General features: G+C 44.4%; 1 protein-coding gene across 2 annotated transcripts in view; it reads left to right on the plus strand.

Annotated features, from left to right (window-relative positions):
- The first annotated feature begins 6,273 nt into the window (after nucleotides 1–6,273).
- Nucleotides 6,274–24,542, plus strand: part of LOC128768087 (forkhead box protein O3-like) — a 38,156-nt gene continuing 19,887 nt past the window's right edge. Inside the window, exons 1-2 of one of the 2 annotated variants that reach the window (XM_053880677.1) lie at nucleotides 6,274–6,905; nucleotides 7,035–7,604. In XM_053880677.1, coding sequence (XP_053736652.1) covers nucleotides 7,116–7,604 — 489 coding nt within the window. In that variant the 5' untranslated portion in view covers nucleotides 6,274–6,905; nucleotides 7,035–7,115. Of the gene's footprint in view, nucleotides 7,605–24,542 lie in introns of both variants that reach the window. The other variant, XM_053880676.1, reaches the window with a different exon arrangement.

Genomic DNA, 24,542 nt, shown 5'->3' on the forward strand with positions numbered 1-24,542 from the left:
TGGCTTTGACTGAGGGCAGGAAGTCTTTAAGTCGGCCTACTTTGGGCTGTTGCCACAAGGGTGTGAAATACGGCATCGCCTGCTCCGGAAGGTTCCCAATAGTTGGACTGGAGCCCTCTCCTTCCTGTGTCATTGGAGCACATATGCTTGTTAGTGAGTGTGGGTTGTTTGCTGAGAGAAAAGCAGGAATTTCTTTTTAGATTTTTGAAAAATCTTTTTTTCTCTCCATTTCCTTCTTTTTTTTTGGTGAACCAGACAAGCATTAGTCCCTAAAGGGTGGTCTCGTGGCTTCCTCCGTTCTAACACCAATGGGCAAATTCCTGGAAAAATGACACAACAGCATGCGATCGCCCAACTCTTCTGACAAGACAGGAGTAAAATATTCGTCTTCCTTCATGTGAATGAAATTCCATAGCAGTTTTCCAGGGTGCAAATTGACAGGCATAAAGCTCTGCCTTGTTGTTGCTGTGGTGCTTGTGGCTGGCTGAGGTGATTACCACTGTGCAGAACACGCTGTTCCAGGATCAGCCACACAGAGCCTGCAGCCAGCCACGCTGCCTCTGGAATGTCTGGTATGGGGACAGCGGAGCAGTGAAGCCGAAAAACACACAAAAGCACATCCCAACTTTTAAAACTCATCCATCTACTTCCTTCCATGACAAGCCGTCTTTACATTTAAAACTTCCATTCACGATAAGTATGATGTAAATCCAGGTAATCAGTCCTAAACCCTTTGGTAACATGCTAAAGGGATCAAGCGATTACTTAAGAAAAAACAAAACACAATTGTTCCTGTGCACAATGTAATAACATTAATGATCATGATACCATTTAAAGTCATTCCAGGACACGTCTAGCAGCATTTTTTCCCAACTCATTTCCCAACATCAGGTGTGTCTGAGGGCACGGTGTTGTGCAACCTCTAAGTACGTGGAGGGCGAGGTGAGCGCTGCATTTTAAGTCACTGTGCTACACAATCAGCGGCGGATTAAGGAGGTCATTGACCTACTGTCTATTCTTTGTGTGAGTCCTCTTTGACACATTGTACATCAGACAGTGTCACGTTACCCTGGATGAGAAGCCTTTGTTTAAATTGTTTACTGGATTTCATGGATTGATTTCAGTCATATTTAAGAACAAAGTAGTTATTTCCCTAGTCACCTTAAATAACCTGCAGTTCAATTTAGGTTGAAATTTACTTCCCGTAATTTCCGGACTGTAAGCCGCTACTTTTTTTCTCCCGGTCTGAACCCTGCGGCTTATACAACAATGGCTAAAGAGCGTCATGCTGCCAAAAATATTGAGCCTTGTCACGTCAAACCTATGGAATCACAGGCAGTTTATTGACCTTAAAGTGCTCAACCTGCGCAACTGAGCCGATCCCCTGGAGAACTGGACGGGAGAAGCAGCATCTGAGACCGGCTGTGGTGACGGAACTTCAGACACATGGGCAAAAACGGCGCAATTGGAGCGCTTTAATGTCAATAAAAAATGTGGGGAAATAATGATTCAAGTTGAGAACATTGCCGAGTTTTTTGCATGGATCAGTCTTGATGCTGGACCCCGTTTTGTGAAGTAGTTTAGAAGTGATCCTCATGCATTTCTATGCCAGGTGCACCATTGATTTTTCTACGTTGCAGACAGCACCACTGCACCCACGGCTTATAGACCGGTGTGGCTTATGTATAAACTCTTGGTTTAGAAATGATGTGAGGTTTCATTGAATTAGTTTTCAATGTCAAGCATTATACAGCAACCAGTACCATCTGGTGGCCTCGGAAATTCATGGCACTGTTTCATGAAACCTCATCGCTCTTCAATACTGTCACAAAACCGTCAGTCAGTTATACTTTATTCCAAGACCCTCAGAGATGTACACAGTATGAAGAGACCTGCCTCCCAGAACCCTCTCCCGCTCTTCTGGGGACATCATAGCTCTTGTCTGTCCCTCAGTCAAGAAACCTCAAAGCAGAGATGCAGAGGTTCTACTCTGAGTCTCTCCCAGATCACCACCTTGTCGATCCCACTCTCCAACCTTCCGTATCTTCTTCAAAGTGACTATAAGACTCCCCCTTTCTCCAATTTTGAAACATGAATTAGTTTTATAAACAGCCCAGTGATTTCATGATGGAATCAGTTGAAAACCCCAAAAGAAAACCCCACTCCTCCATAGCTGTGTCCAGAGAGTCTTAAAAAATATCATCCTCACCAATCCTCACCTGTTCGACTTCTTCCCAGAATGTTGACACTGTTCATACAAGGACAGAGCTCGTGTTGACTCTCATTTTGATAGTTTGTTAAAAAAAATCACAGTGATTTTAATAGCAATGGGCTGGCAAGGTATCACGAAACAGTGTCCTTGTTTCCTGAGCTCCATAGGTGGCGCTCTTTCTTTCAACCTGATGTTTCACTGAAATGGTTGTGGAAATCCAAATATTTTTTGAACAGCGAGTGCCAACTAGTGGGCTCTAAAACCGAGGACGCTGTTTCATGAAGTCTCATAGTTTTTGTGAAATATTTTAAAATATGCATGTGAAAGTGATATTTTACTCATCTCACAGGGAGAAAATGGTTTCCTCATAATAAAGTCTAAATAGCGGGAATATTTTTTCGTCAAATCTACTTGTAAACTTCAAGGCCTTGTTCCAAAAATAAGCTCAATGGTACGTTGCTCAATTGGAGAATGACACAGATTTCACGACTACTTTATCAAAATCACCCCATTTAAAGTGGCTTTATTGGGAAAAAAAACTAGTTTAAGTCAGGTCCAGTTGATCGAAGTGGCAAACTTAGGTAAGAAATTGTTTCTCTGGAATTTTGCTGTGAAATGCTGACATTATTCACCAGCTCCAATGTGTCCACACTTTAAGGTCGCGTGGAAAACCCCTCTGCACTTGGTCAGCTTGTCATTACCTCCCTCCGCTCGCTCCGATTGGGCGACAAAAACCATGAGGTGAAGACGTGGCAATTTGGTTGCATGTCGCAATTTGCTCCATCTGCTTGAGCACTAGAATTTAAGCTTAGCCATGAACTGGTTTTAAAATTATACACTTTTAAACACATGTCATTTGAAAAAAAGTGCCACACTCCGCGAGCGTCTTGAAGCATGATGTCATAATGACAAAGGCGACGCTGGGGTGTCGGTCAGACGGGGCGACCGGCTTTGTTCTGGGCTGTTCAGATCTGACTGAGGAATGATATTTCTTGATTCAAGATGTCGCTGGTAGACATGTTTGATGAGATAAACTGATTAATCTTCAGATTAAAGTGGGTAAGTCACGATAGAAAATGATTTCAGCAGCAAGAAGAATCCCAAAAATACTATAAATAGCTGAAGCTCAAAACATACGAGTCACTTTTTTTTTTTTTGAACCACTCGAACACTCCAGAAAGAAATTGGATTAATGGAAAAGTGTGTCGTGTGCTCACAATTCATGTAGACTGTATGCTGTCAGTTCATGTGAGGAAGTCAACGGCGAGTTTATTCCTGGCTTAAGACATTTAAAACCTCATCCCAGGAGCCTGGAATTAAAGCAGAAGCATTTTATTTTAAGCCACACTCTTCAACGTTACTTTCACCAAAACTGGTTGCGGAGGCGAAAGATGCTCATCTTCGGGATTTAAGAGTTCGCCTCATACGTCACTAGTGAAGTTTGGTGTTACGTTCTAACACTATAAGGTTTACAGGTAGTATTTATGCTGTGATCATCATATCAGTGGAGTGCTTTTCTTGAAAGAAAGAGTCATAATATAATGTTCAAGAATGAAGGATTGGTGTGTTAAGAAGTTGTAACCATTGGACACAAGCTGTTTCTTCTCTGTACCAACTAAGAATTTTGTGTATGTTACACATGGCCTTAAAACACATTCCCTATCTGTTTACAATCCAATTGAGGTACTACATGTATTTATATAGGACACTGTGATCGCATGACCTGGGCGACGCTATAACAGCCGTGGTGTGGGGGTTCGAGGCAACTCTAACCAAGCCCTGGAAGTAAGATGGATTTTGAAACCTGAATACAACCTTGAATTTGAAACCATTCATTCCATTCCATTGGTCGATGATATTACAATACATATATAAGTCAAGGAGGACCTTTAATATAATATTTCCCTTCCACTGTAGTGAGGCAGACACAACCCCTACATTAGGAAAAAAACCAGGCGACCTCTGCCTCCACCTTTCCTGCATCGCTCACCGTCCTCCAAATGCGTCATACACAGGTGTGATGTCTGACCCACCTCATATGTAGTTGGTTGTGTTCACCCACAATATAAACGCCACAAAACACCACATTGACAAATGGTGCAGGCGGTCTCTTAGATGAAGAGCAGTCATCCGTGAGACCCTGGAGAAGATCTGCTGCTTCAGCACATCAACAGGACCACGCTTTAGAGGTTGCAAATGGGCATCACTGAGGAGACCTGGACATGTTTTGGTCTTGGTTAGAAACCAAACGGCTTCAATAATACTCTTTATTGCTTGAGATTCTCCTGTCACTTGTTGTGAAAATGCAAGGCAGTTAGCAATTAGCGTTTTGTTGTTGCACTTGTATCAGTTGAAGAAACTCTCAGCAGCAGTAAAATGAGGATACATCAGTGACAAATGTGTGACATGAGCTCACAGATCTTCTCATAAATTGACCGGGGAAATCTTTTGTCTGCTTTGGTTGCTGCTGCTCTCATTAGTGGTGGTTTAGATTATTAGCATTTGCCGGTCGACATGTTGTCACTCATGCCATGTAACAACCAAATAAAAAAAACAAAAACAAAAAAAGCCTCCGTCTAGCTTGAAGTTGCAACAGTGCAAGTGTTACATATAAGTGTGCGTGAACCTCCATGAATAAGTAATAATCTCCTCACAGCCTCATCGACATGGCAGGTGTGAGCGAGCATAAAATGTGAGGCAGACGGTGAAAATAGCCGCTGAGTTTAGCAAATCTGTTAAGGTGAAAAGGTCACCCTTGAAAATTTCACCTCCAAGAGCGGATATATTTTTGAGTGGAAGATATCAACCAATTAGAGCCCGGCTGTTGTATCTGAGCCTGATCTGAGCCCATCCAGCATTTGAGGAGGGGCAGGAGTGACAGCAGTGAGGGACCCCCACCTTCTGTCAGCGAGGCGGAATTACACTCGGGTTTGACGGGGCTCCTGCTGAATTATTGTGAGTGGACACGAGTTGTTGTTCCGTCTTGTCCTGGGGAAAAGCCCCATTTCACCTCCCAGAATTAAATCTCCAGTTACCTAATCTCTTTTAATCTGGACTAAATCTGTCTAATCTGCATAGAAAATTACACTCACTGAGGTGTAGCCGACAAATAATCAGCCGAGGTGAAACCCCTACTCTGGGGTGGATTGAGGGCATTAAGGGACGAGACTGTGTTGCACACAAAACAAGTCTTGTTATTGTCATGGCTGCAATCTATCAATGGGGTTTCAAGAGCAAGTTGTTAATGTCTATTCATCATAAATGGCCGTCTCTGGTTGCTGCCAAAATCCATATCCATCAAAAGTAGTCGGAAAATAGAACATAATTTTAAAGAAATATCACGCATTACTAAGACTAAATGAATGAATAGTCCAGACTATATCAACAACAGAAAATGTGAATCTCAATCTGGCCATTACTATATTCAGGTAGAGATTGGCATTTGCTTATTTATTTTTGCAGTCGAGTCTGATTCCCTCCCTCCCTGAAGGGGTGAGTTCACTGAGTTTGCGTGTTGAACTTCTGAGGTGACACTGCACCTCTTTTGACAGCTATAAATAAATGATATAAACATATGTATTTCCTTTAAATCAACCATTTAAATATGGTTTAAGCTGTAGAAATGTATGAAAAGCAAGCAAAGATATGCGTGAGAGGATGGCAAATGAATCGTGACATCTCCCTTGGGAACGTCTCGGGGACCCTCGGTGAGCGCTGCCTCAGGTTGCGAGCGTGATCACCATTTCACCAGTTTTGTCTTCCAAACTTCACCTGTGGATCAAACGTGTCATATTGTGTAACTAGTGCGATTGTGGCTATTAAGATTCCAAAAACACAGTGTGCAGAAATTCCTCTCCGGGGTTTGCGCGCTGTTGGCTTGGGCGTGGAGTCTGGCACACAAAGCGGCGTGTGACGCTGCGCCAAACAAACAAACACCAAAATCACACATGATGCAGTTCTGATTGAGATTATTTCTCTTTTCCTTTGCTCCCCTCGTTGACGACGGAGATGACAGGAGAGAAACGGGGGGGAATGAGTTCGGGATTTCGCTGTAATCATGTTCAGAGGGTATTGATTTCGTGAGCGCACTCCAATTGGCAGCATCCCCACTAACGCGCCGGCGCGTCATCCTCGCTTCACATCGACGGAGCGAGTTGTAAGCAAATGAGAACATGTGTGCGATCTGAGAAGCCAGAAAGCAGCCAAAAGGGGGAGAAAGGAGAGGAGGTGCGCGCGACCTGACAAGTGGATACGGGCTTTTATTTTTCCTGATATGTTTTATTTCCAGACTGGGAATTTACCGATTCGTCACACGCCTCTTCATTATAATCGCAGACAGTTGGATATGTGTGTGTGAGCGAGCGGGCGCGCGCGCGGGCGCGTGTGCGCAGCTCAGGCTGAATTGACTTGAATGTGCCGCTGCCAGTTTAATCCGAGCAGACTGGAAGATTTAATAATTCACGGTAATCACGCATTATCGCCTCAGTGGATGCTCTCTACTCAGCCCTGGTGAATATTCTCACCCCCTTCTTTTCTTTCTTTCTGCCTTTTCACGTTCTTCCTCTTGTCTTGTGGCGGATTTATCGACGCCTTGTCTGAAATATCATCTGTTGCTGCTGGATGTGACTGCTGAGGTGATGCCGGGCTGAACAGGCAGACGCGGTTTTTTTGGGTTGCCTTTTTTCCCCCTCAGGTAAAATGGACGAGAAATTATTATTACTTTTGTTACTTCTATTGTCTTTACACGCGATGCTGTGATTTTTTTTTCTTCTCCCACCCCTCCGGTCCGTTTTGTCATGATCAACCCCGATTATTGATCCAGACTGAGTTCAATAGAGACACCGGACACATAAAGAAGGATAAAATCGTGGATGTATTTTCCTCCCTTTTCTCTGCAACTGAAATGTTGATGATGGAGGACGACGAGCTGGACACTCATCAGGTTGATTCGGATTTCGAGCCGCAAAGCCGGCCTCGCTCCTGCACCTGGCCGCTGCCGTGTCCGGAGGATTTCCCCGGCGCGCACGAGGTCAGCGGGGGTCTCCCACTGGTCAACATTAAGGTGGAACCGGACGACGTGCCCGCCTGCAGAGCCGGACTCATGTGCGGAACGCCGGTGGAGTTGAAGCACCCGGCCGGCGCCCCGGCACCCACCGGCGCGGCGCACCCATGCTTGGCCGGCGCCGCGCTCGATGCCGGCGGACCGCTGCGTAAAGCCAAGTCGTCGCGGCGGAACGCGTGGGGGAACCAGTCCTACGCGGATCTCATTACCAGAGCCATCGAGAGCACCCCGGAGAAGAGGCTCACCCTGTCGCAGATATACGACTGGATGGTCCGCTATGTCCCCTATTTCAAGGATAAGGGTGACAGTAACAGCTCAGCAGGCTGGAAGGTAAGACGCACAGCAGCTTTGTCTACAAAGCACAACTGCTCTTTTCCATCAACCACACGTGCTGTATAGCCACTATAAACGGACTGCCACCGTGCGCGCTCTTTGAGTGCCATGCTCAAGGGCAGCGGCGAGGATACGAACTAGTGTGCAGGGACAGGCTCCCATCCTAAGCTGCAGTCATATTCTGCTTTTAATACAGCACTCAATGTCTGTCCTTGCAAGTGAGGGTCAGAAAAGCCAGCAGAGGTCATGGGCACCCTGGACAGGTTCACGACTCTGTCACGCCAAAGTGCCCTTTTCAACTTGAACGTACGGTTTTGAAGGGCGAAGGACACTTAATAATCCACACAAATCTCCTCACCCCTTGTGCCATGTCACAGTAGGATCTCCGCATGGCTGCGTTATCTTGCCTTAGTTCATTACAAGCGTCAGTCATTCTAATAGATCATTGATGGCAGATTGTAATAGACTGGAGTGGAGACACTTGCTGAGTGTGTAACAAGGCTTTACTCATCCAGAGAGGAGCTCATGATGGCTCTGTAGTGGAGCATGAAATCCTTCCACCAGGAGCGTCGGCACACTACTTGATCACGGTTAAAAAGATTCTTCTCCAAGACTGGAGTTTTGGAGCTGCGACCGGATCACAGCGATCTGTCCAATGCAAATCTGAGCTTTCCCTTCAGTGTCCTGGGATTTAAGATTCGGAATCAAGCTTTCCCCCCCCTCAGTCCAATGAGGGAAAGTTGTGAAGTCATCTGTGAGATAGACTTTTTTTTTTTTCTTTTGGGTCCCAAATGAAAGGAGCGCTTGAGTCTTCCCAGCAGTTCACGGGTCGTCATGTAAACATTCATATAAGTGACCACAATACACCACCGCTGCCTGTCTGGCTGGGAGCCTGGAGTAACCTCCTGGACATCTGCCCATGTCTGCAGCCTCCTCTGGCTGCCTCGTCTTGCTTCTATTCATTATGGTTATTTGAGGACAGAGAGCAGGGGCAGGGAGATCAACGGGGGCATCTGCTCTTGTCCTCCTTGCTCACCTGCTTAGCCGGGATCTCTCCTTTGCACCGCAGTGAGTGGTAATCGCCATGGCGATGTGTGGCTTAGACGGAATAATTGTCTGGCGTTGTTACCAACTTTGAAATGGCGGGCTGCTTCAGCGCGAGCCTGCTATCCAGGCGTCTAAATATACACAGCATTATATAATTAAATACATATTCATCCGGACCTCTTCAGATGTGTCACTCAAATATGATTAATGTAATAGCTTCATGACATTCCTCCATGTTTGGCTGTTCCGGAGGGGATCATGTTTTTCTAAGTTGCATAAGTTAAAACCCAGTCACCTCTGGCCTCAGCCTTAATACAGAGCACCTGACGGTTACCTTAATCCCCAAGAACTCTGCGTAGGTGCGTCTCTTGGGAGACTTGGTTTCATTTGCCCCGCGCACAAGCAGCAGGGAACTTCTTCAACCACATGGCCGCTTTATCTTTAGCGCCAGCATCTCAGTCTGCTATTTACGAAACTGCAAATTAGGGGGTTTGACAGAAGCAGCCAGAGGAACTGGGCTATTTCAGGCCACAGGCGAGACACCAGGGGCCCGTTCCAGGTAATGATGGTGGATTAGGTGAGTTTAAGGCAGGCAGCCGTAATGCCAGCAACAGCTGACCTGGTTGTTGGTCAGAGACGGGGAGGTAAACACACACTGTGGAGTCACATGATGCACACACGCAGGTATGTACAGTCTAATTAGCTATGACGCAGAGGTTCATCATTTTGCTGAAGGGGTGTTATGCAACAAACGCAGAGGAATTTTAAGAAGCTGCATGGCACTGAAATATATTTGACATCAATTTTTCTTTCTTTTTTTTCCCCCATACACGAACAATCTATAGTGCACTTTCCAGCTTGAATCTTGACCCTGTAATATAATAATTCTTAAAAATATTTTAAAATGTTTTCACTATCATTCTATTATATTGTGATAGGTATGTAACTACTCAATGAAGGCATCTAATAAAATAGCATTAAACATCCAAGTATGCGGAGAACACAGATTTGGAGATGAACTTTTCATGTTGGAGGAAACCAGAGTGCCAATAGAGAAGCCATTGAGCTACCGAAAAAGATGGATTTTGAGCTTCTACACCACCATCTAGCTCTTAAATAACAAAAAAATATTATTGCTGTGTTGCGTCACACGAAGCTTTTTTTCCAATGTGATGAATCACATTTTGAGTTTATGGTTACAATGAATATGATGATTTATGATTAATTTCTGAGTTATACATCTAGCTTTTATCTCTTTAACAACGCAAGGGACAGTCACTAAAGAAAGTTTCTGTTCTCAATCCTTTTTTCCTAAGTGTGGAATCAGCGCTATTAACAAAGGCTGTGTGACAATGTCAGTCATTATCTGATTAATAACAGGTTGTTCAACTGTATAAATCTGCAGCTCATAAGGCTCCATGGTGCAAAAATAATGAGATTCGGTAAACAAACCTCCCCCCGTTACAGACGTACAAAAGGTGCGCTCTCTTACATGTAATTTTATAATCATATGAGGCAATTATGTTTGACAGCGGCATTAAAAACAGTTATCTACCACATTCAAACACAAGAATCACTTCCGTGGGGAGAGAAAAAAAAAAGCAAAATAGCCTGATTTAAAAAAAATAAAAAATAAAACAAATGCTGCTGATGAAATGAAATGAAATGAAGCGATATAGCTTGGCCATTTGGATGCAGGCAGGCAGGCTGATGCTTGTGGTGGCGGTGGGTGGGCGGCTGGGCGGCGACGTCAACTAAAAGCAACCTCTCCAGCATATTTATTGAATTTGTCTGCATTTGGCATTTCTGGGAAAATAATCATGGAAACCAGATTGTGCGCAGCAAATGATGCCACCAGGACATATTGTGAAGAATGTGACGGCGCCTTGATCAGCCGGCGGCAGCGAAGAAGAACACCTAGACGAAGCCATTAAGTGCCTATAAATACCTAATAGGTTCCGACTTCTAGGAAAAGCTGCGGTATTCCGAGGCCATGACTTCCTAATCATCATCCTATCAGAGCAGGGTTTGCTAAGAATCGTGCGCTTGTGAACCTTCTCCGTCACGTCACGGTGATATGAATGTGGAGGTGTGAATAGTATTGTGGCATTCTTGAGAAGGAGCCGGAGTGAATAAGTGGTTGGTTGTGGGGGGAAGCGCACGCTGCAACAAAGCACTGTCTTTGTGGGGGCAGTCGGTCTGCTACTATAGACGGGTACGTTGGGGGGGTGACTTCATTTCAGTGAAGACTCTCTGTCAGGGAAAGGCATCTTGTGGCATGGCGTCCACGTGCGGCACTGTGATATTCAATAAATATCTGTCAATAATTGTTTATATTGACCTTTAAATTCATTTAAATGTAGTTTTTGTGGTACCTACAGTTACATCATGATTTTAATGTATCTGTATCTCTTCTTCTCTTCATGCTTTATGTGCTTATGTGTTGCACTTTTTACTCTATTTTTCATTTATATTTATGGTTCCAGTTGCACATAATAACTATCTCTAATAGTATCTTTTTGTCTTACTGTCAATTAATATATTATTTATTTTTTATGTTCTATAATAATACATTTTAAAACCATATACTGTATATATTATATTGTTTTGAACTTTGAGTGATTTCTATTGAAAATTCTATCATGGAGATTGATTTCATATTTAATGTTTATATTTAATACTGAGATGTGTCAATATTGAAGAACTTTTTTTCCTCCAAAATACTGTGCCTTTCAACGATCATTCTGTTCCACTATTCTTGTTGTGGTGTCCGCCAGGCAAAGACTGAGTAACCTGGTGTCAGCTTTACATTGCAACACTTGAAACACGATTTGTACTTCAACGTGTGAAAACTCTTCAATACCCATTAGCTTGTATGGATTTCTGTCTCCGCCTAAAGAGGTGACATGACACTCCCAATGTTGTTCTAGTCATTTGCACGTGAGGGCACAAGGGGACGTGACATTGAACCTGTGTAGCATGAGTGTGAAGCAACAGACCAGCGGGTTTCCAGTCCATTAGCACCCCAGTCGTGACCATGAACTTAGAGATGATAGTAAAAGATAGTAAGATAGTAAAAGCACAACTTTCTCTCAGCAGTAGTGTAGGTTACCTGTGGGTCTTGAGGTTTGAAAAGACACCATCAAATTTGGAAATTTCATCTCCTTTATTCGTTGTTAAAAGACGCACCTGCATGGTTCTAAATTATGATTTGGGCCAAAGGGAAATATGAACATAGTATATTCATTCATTTCATGCTTGCTATTTAATTCTGTCAATCCCAGCAATATGGGTTGCCAGTTCATCTAGTATGGCAAAGGCGTTAAACTGAAGACCTCTGGGCCAAATTTGGCCTTTGTGTGACCCACGTGAAAAACAGCTGACCAAGACCGTGGTCCCCAATGATGATGTATGAATTTTTATTTTAAATGATCTTAAATAGATCTGAAACAAATGACAGTGTAAGCAGACAGAGGTGAATACAGTCGGCGATGAAGGCGTGCTGCTTTGCTATGCCTGGGACGTGGACTGTGCTGGCGCCTTGCTGCTCCAACGTCACTTATTGACCCAGATGAAACGAGCACCAGGAGAACAAAACGCCACGCTCACTTTGTCTTATTCCTTTCTCTTCGAGGGACAAGATGTTTAAGCTGTGCAACAAGTCCATTCATTTTCCTGCTGTTTACTTTATTCTGAGAAGTGCTAATTTGAACTGGTGAGAAGCAGCCTTGAGGTAACAAGATAGATCTTCTCATCCGGATGAGAACACTGATGATTCTTTTCCCCACTGAAACATTTCTGTGTCTTTGTGTGACTTTCAGCTTCATACACAAAATGCATTTGGCCTGTGTTGCAGCACTATTTAGAGCTCTCGCGAAGTGAAATGCCTGGGGGTTGCACAGCAGGTTGGCACTGGTGCCAGGTAGTCACTCAGACACTTTAAGCCAAAGCGACTAGACTGTTATTTTTAAAGTGACTCTAGTTAGAGGCATGTGCGGGGCCAGCGGGGAAAGGGGTCACAGGGCTTTATTTAATGACAGCAGCAGAATGAGTAAGAGCGATGAGTCCCCAAAACGGAGACTGAAATATGACAGCGACAAATGCTCTGACAGCGTGCGGAGAATAATGGAAAAGGAAAGACAAGTACGTGAATAAAGAAGGAAAGCAGTGTTTAGTCTTATCAACAGTACGGGCGCACGGCTCATCTCCACAGGCAGCAGCATTTATCACAAAGCCAGATCATATCACTTTATCTAATTGATTTATAGGTAAAAAAGACAGACTTCTGCAGTTCTGTCACAGTGCACGGCCCGCAGCAGCTGCAGTGGGGAGAGACGGCCGGCGAGTATGAGTGATACCGACGTCAGCTGTGCAGCGTTTGAATCTCAACATCAAGTGTTGAAACTTTTAGAGCGTGCAGCGTTGCGTGCGGCGGCGGCAGCATTGCTGCGACCGTACACCGAGACTGGAAGCTATCCGAGACATCAGCTGATTCATATTTTATCCTGCGTCTTGGATGGGTGGCGGCGGTGGGGGGGGGGGGAGTCATTTGCCACTCAAAACGCATGCACACACGGCGAGCATATGATGCATGCGGGACAGATTTACGGTCTAGGATTATGAGCACCTTACATCTCCCCTTGGCTCATGCGGCGGCAGCCAGGTTGGGTTCAGGCAGTATATTCAGGTTGAGCCTGGTGCCAAGACGCCCGTTTTCTCCCCGCTGCTCCTCTTCCCCCGGCTGCCTTTGGCACTTCATTTCTCCCTGAAAATGATTAATGTACATGCAGATTAGCAAAGCATGAGCGTGCATTCAGATACGGCAGACAGCAATCAGCAGCCGCCGATATGAAAAACAATATAAATTTGATATTACTTTGCTTTTATCGATCTGAATCATCTTTTTGAGCCCCATTACTCTTTCTCCTCTCCACGTACTTTGGCGGTTTCGGTGAGAAAGGCCAAGCGAGGTGAGGCGTCACTCCTTAAGTGAGCTATGGCATCGGGATTTTGTGCTTTAGCAGCCTCCCGCAGCTGATCCAGACTGCCTTAAGGAGCGCGCCTCCTCTTATCTAATGGGAAATCTCATATCTCATATCATCTCAGCCATAATAGGATAACAATGCTGGATGCTCCCCCTCTGCTCCGCTACTCTCCGCTGCTGGGACTTTTGGAGTAGAATCCTCAGGCGATTGTTAAGTTCCCAATTCATTGAGGGTTGAACTAATTTGAGTTTCACGTTTGAGCCGAGCTGAACTTCATCCATTAACCATGTCCCCGCTGCTGTTAGGTGACATTTATCAGGACACCGAACGGAGCTAAACAGACTGTGCCGGGTGGCGATTTTTTTTATTGTGCTCCTCCCCAGATCTGAAACTCATACCCAAAACAATATGTGTCCCCAGAAGAACGCTCTGTTCTCATAGAGACAGGGCTGATCGACCACTGAAACAAATTCCTTTCAAATTTACTTTGTGTTAATAGGGACAATTTTAACCGTGTTTCCCGGTGTCTTTGATAAGTTCCCAATTTTTTTAGCCCACCCTCGCCCATAACCAAAGGGTGCGGTCAAAATACCGCTCCGTTTTGATTTATTAACCACTGAAAGACATGACATTTAAAGTAAGAGCATTTAGGGCAGTCAATTATATCTTAAATGCCGAGTTTGGACGCGTCACTCTCACCATTAAAAACCAGGTTCCCTCCTTTTTAAGGACATATTTCTGCACTTCAGGCAGGTTTTTGTCTTCCTCGCATTATTACCTCTCTTCACGGGGTCCGACGTTTTTGCAGTACTTGCAGGTTTATTTACAGCGATCCTAAAAGCAGTGTACAGATTCTTCATCTTGTCGTTCTAATTTTGGCGAATATAATGAAATAATAGATGCTAACAAAGTCAGGTTGTAGTCGCTTACTAGGGCAAGTGTTAGGAGAAGTAGTAGAATTTAAAGCTGTAGTATTTTCCATGAAATGTCCATTTATAAAAATCTTAATCTCTATGGGTGTATCGCACATTTAGCAAACTTTGGCCTGAGATTTGAGTAATTTCAAAATGTCCCACCAGTAAAAGGCACTGCCACCACTATAGGTCCCTCAGTGCACTGCAACAGTTGAAACTCTCCTACCAATGAAAAGCAACTGGTTTTCATTACGGTTAGTGGTGGGCTGATGAGGCTTCATGAAACAGTGTCCTCCTTTTCAGAGGCCTCTAGATGGTGCTGATGTATCTGAACAACCTCATATCATTTAAAAACCAAGAGCACCATCTACTGAGCTCTGAAATTACGGCACCCTTTTATGAAGCCTCCTCAGCCCATCGCGAAATGATAGTTCTAAGTAGTATTCTGGATAAAACACAATCTGAAAATTCATCTGAATGGTAATCAGGTTTGGGCCCTTCTGAGTCTGACATCTGTGTCTTAATAGACATAAATTGAGACGTCAAGATGGAGCTCAATTCTGAGAGTGAATGCCGCTCCATATTTGCCATCTTATAAAGATGTCTCTTCGGGGGTTATAGTTAAGGTGTTCAGTCTGGAAGCATCTTGCCGAAGCCCCTGGGGGGACCAATCTTGCCGTCCCTATTTGCCCTGTGGACCTTTTTGGGGGGTGTCCCAGGAGAAGCTGGGGTGAGGCTTTGTCCGCTCTTGTGAACCTGGTCTGGCTAAGAATAAATAAATGATGATTCTTTTCTTGTGATGATTGATTTCTTGTAATGATCATCACATTTCCTTCGACGAAACCATATTTGGAGTACTTCTTCGACATGCTTTTCTCAGACTTGTGAGTTCACGTGCTGATGTATTGGTCACAGTACCGTGAACAAACAGGACTGGGAGTGGACCCACACAGCCAAATTACCATCCACAGTTTGTTTCCGAGGCGAAAATTGAAGCTCTCAATTTGTGCGCTGGCTACGATGAGTCACCATACGGTCCGGAATTCTGGCAAATTTGGATTAAAAAGCGGCCTGCTTCGAAGTGCGGCTCCAAAAAAGCATCTGCTCGTTTTTAACTTGACCACACCACCTACATCAGTTTGGACATCCGAGAGCGAATTTAAACACGCAACGTCTCAAAAGGAATGTCACCAAACCTTTTAAATATATTTGGTTTTTGTCGTTTCCTCCTCACATGTCGGACATGATGATTTCGGTTGTTTCTCATTAGCAACAACCTAAATCAAACCAATGGCATGACAAGTTGGCGCTACTTACATGTCGTGCCATTGAAAGATGTTTTCAGTTTTAAAGTGGAAATTTTGAATGAAGTGAAACAATTGTTCTCGTACAAAGTGAGCTGGATCTTAATTTCTGGTGTCACGCCATTCACAGCTGCAGGGACGGATTTGATCCTCTGTTTTTTTTTCATTCTGTCGTCATGGCAATTTGATAGAGAGGGGCTGAGTGTTACACTTATTGCTCTGATTTTCGGGACGCGATTACCGATATTGGAGAGCAAATGAGGGAATATCAGGCAGACGGGTATTTGGCCGTGCCCCTGCCAGCGACGTTGCACCGATGCCGACTCAAATAAGACACTTAGAGGAGATGCTACTGATCTGAATTACTGATCTGAGAGGGTGTGGTGAGGGGGTGAGGAAGGCTGGTGTGTAATGGCCGACACCATGGATAATAAAAGCGGGAAAAGAGAGAATGAGAGCAAGGCTCAGTATGTGTGACTTGTACGGTAAGAACCAGCAGCAGTTGGCCTGGGGTTTTTGAGGGATGGCGGCGAAGAGCCAGGGACTAGGGCGAAGGAATATGGTGGACAGAGCGGACATACTGGACTGGGTCTCTTAAAAGAGAGGGCCTGAATTGGGGTGTCTGAATTGTGGTGCCCAACTTGCAGCAGGGGAGTCGAAAACCATGCACACTGCTTCATGGTGACGGGGTTATGAGGCTTCATGATTCAGTGCCCTCCTTTTCTGTGGCCTCTAGATGGCACTGTCCATATTAAAATCGTTGGACTTGAACAACCATTTCACTGAACCCTCATCTTATTTTAAAACCGAGAGCACCACCTGCTGAACTCTGAAAAAGAGGACACTGTTTAATAATTCTTTTTAATAAATCAAGGGTTTCCAAACCATATCCTGAAGTTGAACCCTTCTTTTGAACCAATAAAGATGTTTATGGCAAATGAAAAAAAGATTCACATCCATTACAATAAGATAATATAAGATTTATTCATTTTTTTGGCCAGTATGTTAGGTGTGACACGGAAGCCGTATTGTTTGAATTGCGAATTATTTCTATTAATCTGCTGTCATCTGTTTGTCCTGGTTCAGTACGACTCAAAGTGTAAGCCAATAAGCCAGCTGGCTTGGTTCACTTAAACCACATGTTTCAGATGTATTTCTCTTGGAATCTTTGTCCCTGTGGAGCACTCACAATAAGTTCTTCTGTAGCAAATTGCTTCATGGTGGGACTTAAAAAAAAAAAACAAACCCAAATGTTCTCGACTCCAATCTGTGTTTTTCCCGAACAAACAAAAGCATTGCTCTCTTGCTTTACAGTTTTTTTTAATGTTGCTTTATGGTATTGTACACCAAAGTTTTTGCTTTTTCCAAGTGAGTCATGTCTGGTGTCTCCTTTGGGCTGATCCCCCACCTCTCAGTTGACATACATCCCTCTAACTTCAGCCCATGACTGTTTCTCTCAGTTTGATATTGCAAATGTAATTAGCATATTCAAAGACTAAATACAGGTCTTTAAATGGAAAATCCTAAATGCTCCAAATAATACTGACACCAGCAAAACGAATAAAACTGTGCTTTGCTTCCAAGAAAAAAAAAAAAAAAGGGATTCTATTCATGACTACTACGAGTTCTCTCATCCAAGGTACTGAGATGGTGCCCAGTGTCAAGGACGGCGTAAAAAACAGATCGCGCTTGCCAGAATAAAAGCGTTTCTCATTCATGGCCAGAATTTCTGACAAATTAAATGAGCCTTACATCTGTCCTACAACACTTGCGAGAGATGAAATACCTCTCCGGAGCCGTTTTCTAATGTGGAAATAAAAATTCTGATTGTTGACAGATTTGACAGTCGGAGGGGCTTGAATGAAGAAGGGTCACACATCTTAGGAGTGATTTTGATAGGTGAGCTACCTGGCGAGTCCTTTCAAACGATAACTCAGAGAAGTTTCCTTTTCATTTCCCCCCACTGAAATGTATTAAATGAATCACAGATTTCATCTTGGCTGAGAAGGAGTTCTTCCTCACGGCGCTCGCTCCCCCTCCTCTCAGTCGACATGTGTAGCTGCGTGGTTGTTGCTCATCTGTGTCGTTCATGTGGCCGTGTGTGAGTGAGACGCGCTCCGCTCTGTGCCAGTGTCTCTGGGTGTGTGCATGTGGGGGTGTTGGGGGGGAGGTTGATGGGCTCAGTGGGAGCCCGGGTCCTGGGGGAACAGCTCTCGTTAATAATTCAGACGAGGCTCATTATCAAGGCAGCGCAGATTTCTCCCTGATTCTACCTTAATTGCGGGCAGGCTGCTCCACTCAGGCAGGCGGTAGTCACGCTGGGTCGACTCTCTGTCTCTTTCTCAACGTCTACGGGGCTTATTCTTCTCCGCTCTGAACTGCTCCATCTCCAGAGCTCGGCCCATCGCAGAAGACCTCGGGGTAGTCGGCTCCATATTAGCGTACGCTGTTATACGCTTCCAACATGCTCCTTTATTTCCACTTAAACGTGTGCCTGATGTACATACATATATATATATATATATATATATATATATATATATATATATATATATGCAGAACATGCAGTGTTTGGACGTATCTTCCTTTGTTGGCCAACAGTGACGTCATCTGCTGTCTGATGCAATGAGATTAAACGAAATGTTACACACAAAATATTTCTGGTTGGATGTAAACCTTCGCTGTATTCAGGTGGTACCTTTATCCTTTTGAGACCCTTCTCATGAGCAGATCCTGAAATAATCCATTTACCCAAATGAGCTGGTCCATAGCATTTTTTTTAATAGACTGGTTCAAGATAAAGGCGTTACGTGTCGCCTGGATATACCCAAGGTTGGTACATTAAATGCCTGTATGTTAGGATTTGTCTGCAAATAATTGCTATGCTATTATTCACATTTAATAAGAACATTACAATTCATTCAATCTGCTTCTGACGTATTCAGTCAACACTTAGTCGGAGATGGTCTGTTGAAGTACTGCCCGACCTTTGCTTCATGAATCTAGTGATGGGCTGATGAGGCTTCATGAAACAGTTTGCTCTTTTTCAGAGCTCAGCAGATGGCGCTCCTCCTTGAAAGGGTTGTTCACATCCGAAGAATTTACTGTACAGAGTGCCATCTAGTGGCGTCTGAAAAGGAGGACACTGTTTCGTGAAGCCTCATAAGTCCATCACGTTACCAAAGTGGGATTGTGAATAAGATTTGCAGTCACTGAGACAATTTAATACTTGAGATAAACCCTCAGTATGGCTCCCAAGAAAGTGCTATTACTCAGACGTGTCAGTGGATTACTGCGTCATGAAGAAGGAAATAATTGTCAAATATGAATGTGTAGTTGATTTTTTGTGGTGATAATTTCTTCATAATTAACAGTGTTTTCATTTGATTTCTTTTTCAATGAACCCATAAAAATAGCCGAGTTCTGGGGCTGGATGAATTGACTGAGAACCTGAGTGACTGAGAACCAACTGATGGAAACAATCCTAAATCAAGGTCTGACTGCGCTTAAATTTACTGAAGGAAAAATTGAAGAGTCAAGAGTGAACTTGCGATATTAAAATTAAAAGGTCAAGGTCAAATGAGTATTCAATGAAAAAAAAAATACTGGCATCATAACAGTTCAGCAGAACATTTTTGTGAGCCCAAAATATAGAAAAAAACAATACTTTCCACTATTAATTCCATAATTATACTTACATAATAACATAATTACACTTATTTCATCAAAAGCAATTTGTAATTCTCCAGTGGTTTTATTTAAAGACATAGCTAATATGAACACGACACTGTAGTTTATTTTTTGGGGATAATCTCATCATAATAAACTGTATTTTCAGTTTTGAATTTACCCATAAAAAAGGTCTGACTGCTCTTCATAAGAAGTTTACTAAAGAGTGAACTTGCAATAGGTAAAAAAGACTGCTATAATAACAGTTCAATAGAACCTTTTTGTGAGCCCAAAATATTGAAAATACAATACTTTGCTCCGAATAATTCTATAATTAAAAACCTCTTATTTACATCAAAAGCAGTTTGTTATTCTCCATTGGTTTCATCTAAAGACGCAGCTATATGTGTCTGCGGGGCTTAGTGCACAAGTACAATTCAATTACAACACATATCGGAACATTGGCAGCATATCGGCGATATTTCAATTCTCCTTGAGCTCCTGGTGAGTTTCATGTGAATATGAAATGAACCTAGTTAGCATGCGGAGAGATTAATTGATGAGACAGGATTGTGCTTTGAGGCCCTGCGAGGTTATTCCAGTTATGCTTCATTATAATTGAAGTATCATTTGTTTTCCGACAAACACATCTAAAACATAAATCACGTAATGCCTTACGACGCACACGACGACACAAAGCCCTAATGTGTTTTCCTTTGCGTCCATGTTTGGTGAAAGATTATAATGGCGGCTTTATCCTTGAAATAGCCTATAGCATATTATCATACTGATGACACTGTGCAATATGTGTTGCGGTGATGGATGCCAGACTACAATAATACTCCTCTTCAAGCCCATCTATAGGATTATGAAATGTATCTTGTCTTCATAATTTACTCTGACTGATGTGCTTCTATTGAATCTGTTCGTGGAAGCCCCACCGAGAGAGCGGCATAATGGGCCTGGTCTTGTCATACATGTATATGAATATTTCAAATCAAGCCATTGTAACTAGATGGGGGCGTTTAGATAAACAACACAGATGCTTCTCCCACTTTGCTCCCACTGTGAGATGAACTGCGCTTCTGGCTGTATTTCTGCGCCGGTCACCGACCCGGCCTCCCACAAATCACTGCGCCCATATTTCCTAATTCAGTTTTTCTTTGGAGATCTCCTGCGCGTGAGGGATTGATGGCGGCGCTCATGTGTGTAAACGTGCGCGCATGTGTGTTGTCATGTCCGTCCATGAGTGTGAGATGATGTATGCTGAAGTAAAGGGTGTATTTCACGATGTTCCAACTCCAGACCTTTCCTGGCAGCCATGCGCTCTCCTGCCTGTCCATCAAGTGCTTGTCATGAGCCGGTGGATGGTGGGCGGGGGGGGGGGGGGGGGGGGGGGGGGGGGGGGGGGGGGGGGGGGGGGATGGAGAGCGTATAAGGGCCGTCGATCAGTTTACCTGAGCATGGCGGCTCCGGCGAGTGATGGAGGGAGCTGCATCACGGAGGGAAATGTAGTTAACAGTGACTGATTGGGGCAGGCGAACAGAAAGAGCCGGCCACTGAAAAGGTGGAGAGGGGGAGCAGGAGAGTTATGTCTATGAAAGGTGCTTGTTATGCTAATGCCAGGTAGAGAGGCGGCGGACCAGCCGCCGCACATGCCGCTCTGATGGATGGTGCAGAGGTTACCTTCGGTTGGCCGGGAACTAGCCTCGCCCCCAGCTGGGTCATCACAGCAGCTCACCTGTGCGAGGAAGAGGAAGCTGACCTTGGAAAATAAACCACCCCTCATGGGCTTGTGTTTTCAAGGGGTGCAATGATACATTCACTTCACGACTCAAGGCTGAGAGAGAGAGAGAAGATTCAACTTTAAAATCCTCCCTCCATCATCACTTATCTCAGAAAATCCAAGAATGTTTGACAAAAGTACTTTTGAAAGTTTGGAATGGAGGGGAAAGTTCAGTGTGAACCGTGTTTGACTGAAGACCTACACAGTGTTTGATCACGATACATGCCAGCAGACCTGCATATGCCCACATGGCGGGTCATGGAAACACCTGCGTGATGAGAAAAGTTTGGATGAAGATTTCTAAAAATGTCTTGGGAGACCACCTAAGGAAGTATTAGAATGGGATTTTTCCCATGTGGCCCGACCTTACTAGTGCGTGAGGTGACCTCTTTGGCGTGAGGTAAGCAGGTTATGGGATGTCATCTGGTGGATTTGCGTGGAGGTAGAATCGGGACAAGCCATGGCAGTAGGAGTGAAATGTTCTCCCCGTTGGATTTGTATGTCACAGGCATGAAAGTGGGTCAGGACACATGGTCCGGTGTTTAGTATGCCGGCTGTGTGAGGTCTGATCGCAGTCTCTGCTCTTAGCCTGGGATGAACTCTCCGTGTCTCCTTCGCCTCTGCCTCCTCTCTCCCTCTTTTCTCATCTTTTTCTCAGTCCCCATTTCTCTCTCTCTGCGCCAGCAGCCTTTTTTCTATCCCCTCTCCTCCTCAGTCTCGCAACCTTTTTTCCCTCTGTGTACGCCAGTCCCCTCCCGCCCACCCTTCTTTCTCATGCTCTCTTTCACTGTCAGTCACTCATGGCCTTCGCTCCTCACTTGTTCTATTTCACACTCCTCCCCACAATGTAGCCTTTTTCATCACTCATTTCCCTTTTCCCTCGCCTTTTTCTCCTGCTCCTTTCATGTGCTTTTGAAATCCCTTTTTTCATCTTTTGGCTATCTCTCTTGCCTGCTCCCCTACCTCACACGCTCATTCAGTCATTCCTTTATTATCCCAAAACTAAAGTGATAAATGGCTCTCTTTCTTCTCTGTAAATGTCACTCGGGGAATTGTCTCTGCTCATTGATTGACTGGAGGCGAGGGACGGCCACACTTTCACATATACCAGTTGCACACTCGAAAAGAAGAAGAGAGGCGGCAGGGAAATGATCAATCATTGGAAGTACGGCTCGGTTGAGGACGCTAACATCCGGTCTGCACTGGCCCCGCTCTCTGAGAGGCTGATGCATCATTTGAAGAACTTGTGTGGTTTGTAATGAAGCATCAATTCTCAACAGGATTTGGCATTTGCAGAGTGGTGGTGGCTGGAACTCGACACGGGATCAATCACAGTTAAACTATCTGAGCTGGCAGGCCACGCCGCGCTGCCCATTCTTCACTTTCTTAAGGGGACGCGACGCAGAATGCACAAGTGTTAATCCCAGTTATATCATTTAGCTTCTCCTTAACTGTCAGAAAAGTGCCGGGCCAAAGACGGGGCCATTTTTCAAAGCAGGCACTGTGCAAACGTGTGTATGTGTAAGTAAGTAGGGGTTAATAATGCTCAGTCATTTTCTTAATGCCTCAGGCACTGGAGCTTGATAAAGGTCAAGACTACTGGTGGTTACATGTCATTTTCCCTCATTTCATTCTCTCCGCCGCACAGCAGGGAGGGGATGAAGGGGGGCGGGGGGCTGAGAAGAGAAAGCAAGTCCGCAGCCGGCCAGCAGCAAAACTGATCCACATGTATTCATTTTAGAAGCGGGGATATAAAGGGATTTAACTGGCAGAGTGTGAGATGGGCTGACTCAGTCAATGAAGAGGAGATGAAAATATCATATCGATGGAGAGACGCAGATAGAAAGACACATGAAGGGAAATAAGGGAAATGGAGAGCAGGGGAACAGTGGAGAGTAGATTATGGAGCTTCCAAGCAGGATTGGAAGCCAGACTTGGCTGCACTTCAGCTACACTCCGCACACTTCAACTCAAGTGTGCGTCCATTAGTGCACTCAGAAAGCCTTGCGCTCAGGGATGCGGCGCACATGCGTCTGCACACGCGGATACACAAAATGAATTTCTTACAGTATGTATTCAAAGCCCCACAGAGGACGTACACTACGCCGAAAACATAAAAAGCCCCGCTGACCCACAGTCCTTCACCTGCCCTCGCGCTTCCTCCTCGGCCGCTTCACCAGCCGCCAGATTGCTACCCGTCAAAATAAATAATTAAATCCGCAGAGCAACGGCTTCCGAAAAAAGATCCTCAATTAGTGCGAAACGGGTGAATGACATGGGGTAGAGGCTGCGGGGGAGGTGGGGGGGTATTTCGGGAGCACATACGCAGACAATCACAGATGCACACAATGTATTACATAAGGCAAGTCATGAGCCAAGAAGGTTTTTACACAGTTGTGCAACGGTAATTTGCACCCCCTCCCTTTAGCAATCAGCTTAACAAAGTCTTTTCTCAAATCCTTAACAAGTGATCCATGCTTATAGTCCGGCGAGGGAGGGATCTAGATGAGTGGCAAGGAGGTGCCCGAGGGAGGGCGGCGGGGAGGGGGGTCCTGCTGGGGTCAAGGCTGTGTGTGAAAGTGTGCGGTCTTTGTTCACGGCTGGTGCCGTGTGTGTGTCTTGAGTGTGTAATAATGGAGGTCAATTTAATGTTGGCTATACAGTAGAGGAATATTTCTCGTTGTGTGCCGACGCTTCTTTCGCGCGCGCAGGCAGAACTGTGGAGTGAACCCAGTGGGTGGCAAATGACCAGGCTTGACTGGTGCTTTACATCCCATAATGCTCAAAAACATCAGCTTTTTCTTCAGTTTGATGTTGTTTCAACAAAGGTTTAACACTCATTGAGGGTCTTATGGGAAAACAATATATTGTTAGTATTGAAAGGAACGAAGGAATAGTTGATGCTACTTTGATGGGTGTTGTGAAGAGCAACCCGACAGAATTGTTGGCTATGCATTTCTTCGTGAAATACGTAACTAAGAGACGACAAAATGAGTCACAGTCTTTTCATTCTGCAGGCATCTGTTGTTTCTTGTCTTTGTGTTTGAAGTCAGTATATTCATCACCCACACTACCTCACATAAAGGGCACTTTTAAGCACCCTCTTTTTAAAACACTCTTTCATCTGCATGAATTATTCCCTCCCCAGACATTTTCAAAATCATTAATACCAGCTTGTTAATAGTACTGAATGTTTTGTTTCAACTCAACCAAGCACACTTCAATCTGTG

The sequence above is a fragment of the Synchiropus splendidus genome, chromosome 12 (assembly GCF_027744825.2).
Source record: "Synchiropus splendidus isolate RoL2022-P1 chromosome 12, RoL_Sspl_1.0, whole genome shotgun sequence".
Classification (NCBI taxonomy): Eukaryota; Metazoa; Chordata; class Actinopteri; order Syngnathiformes; family Callionymidae; genus Synchiropus; species Synchiropus splendidus.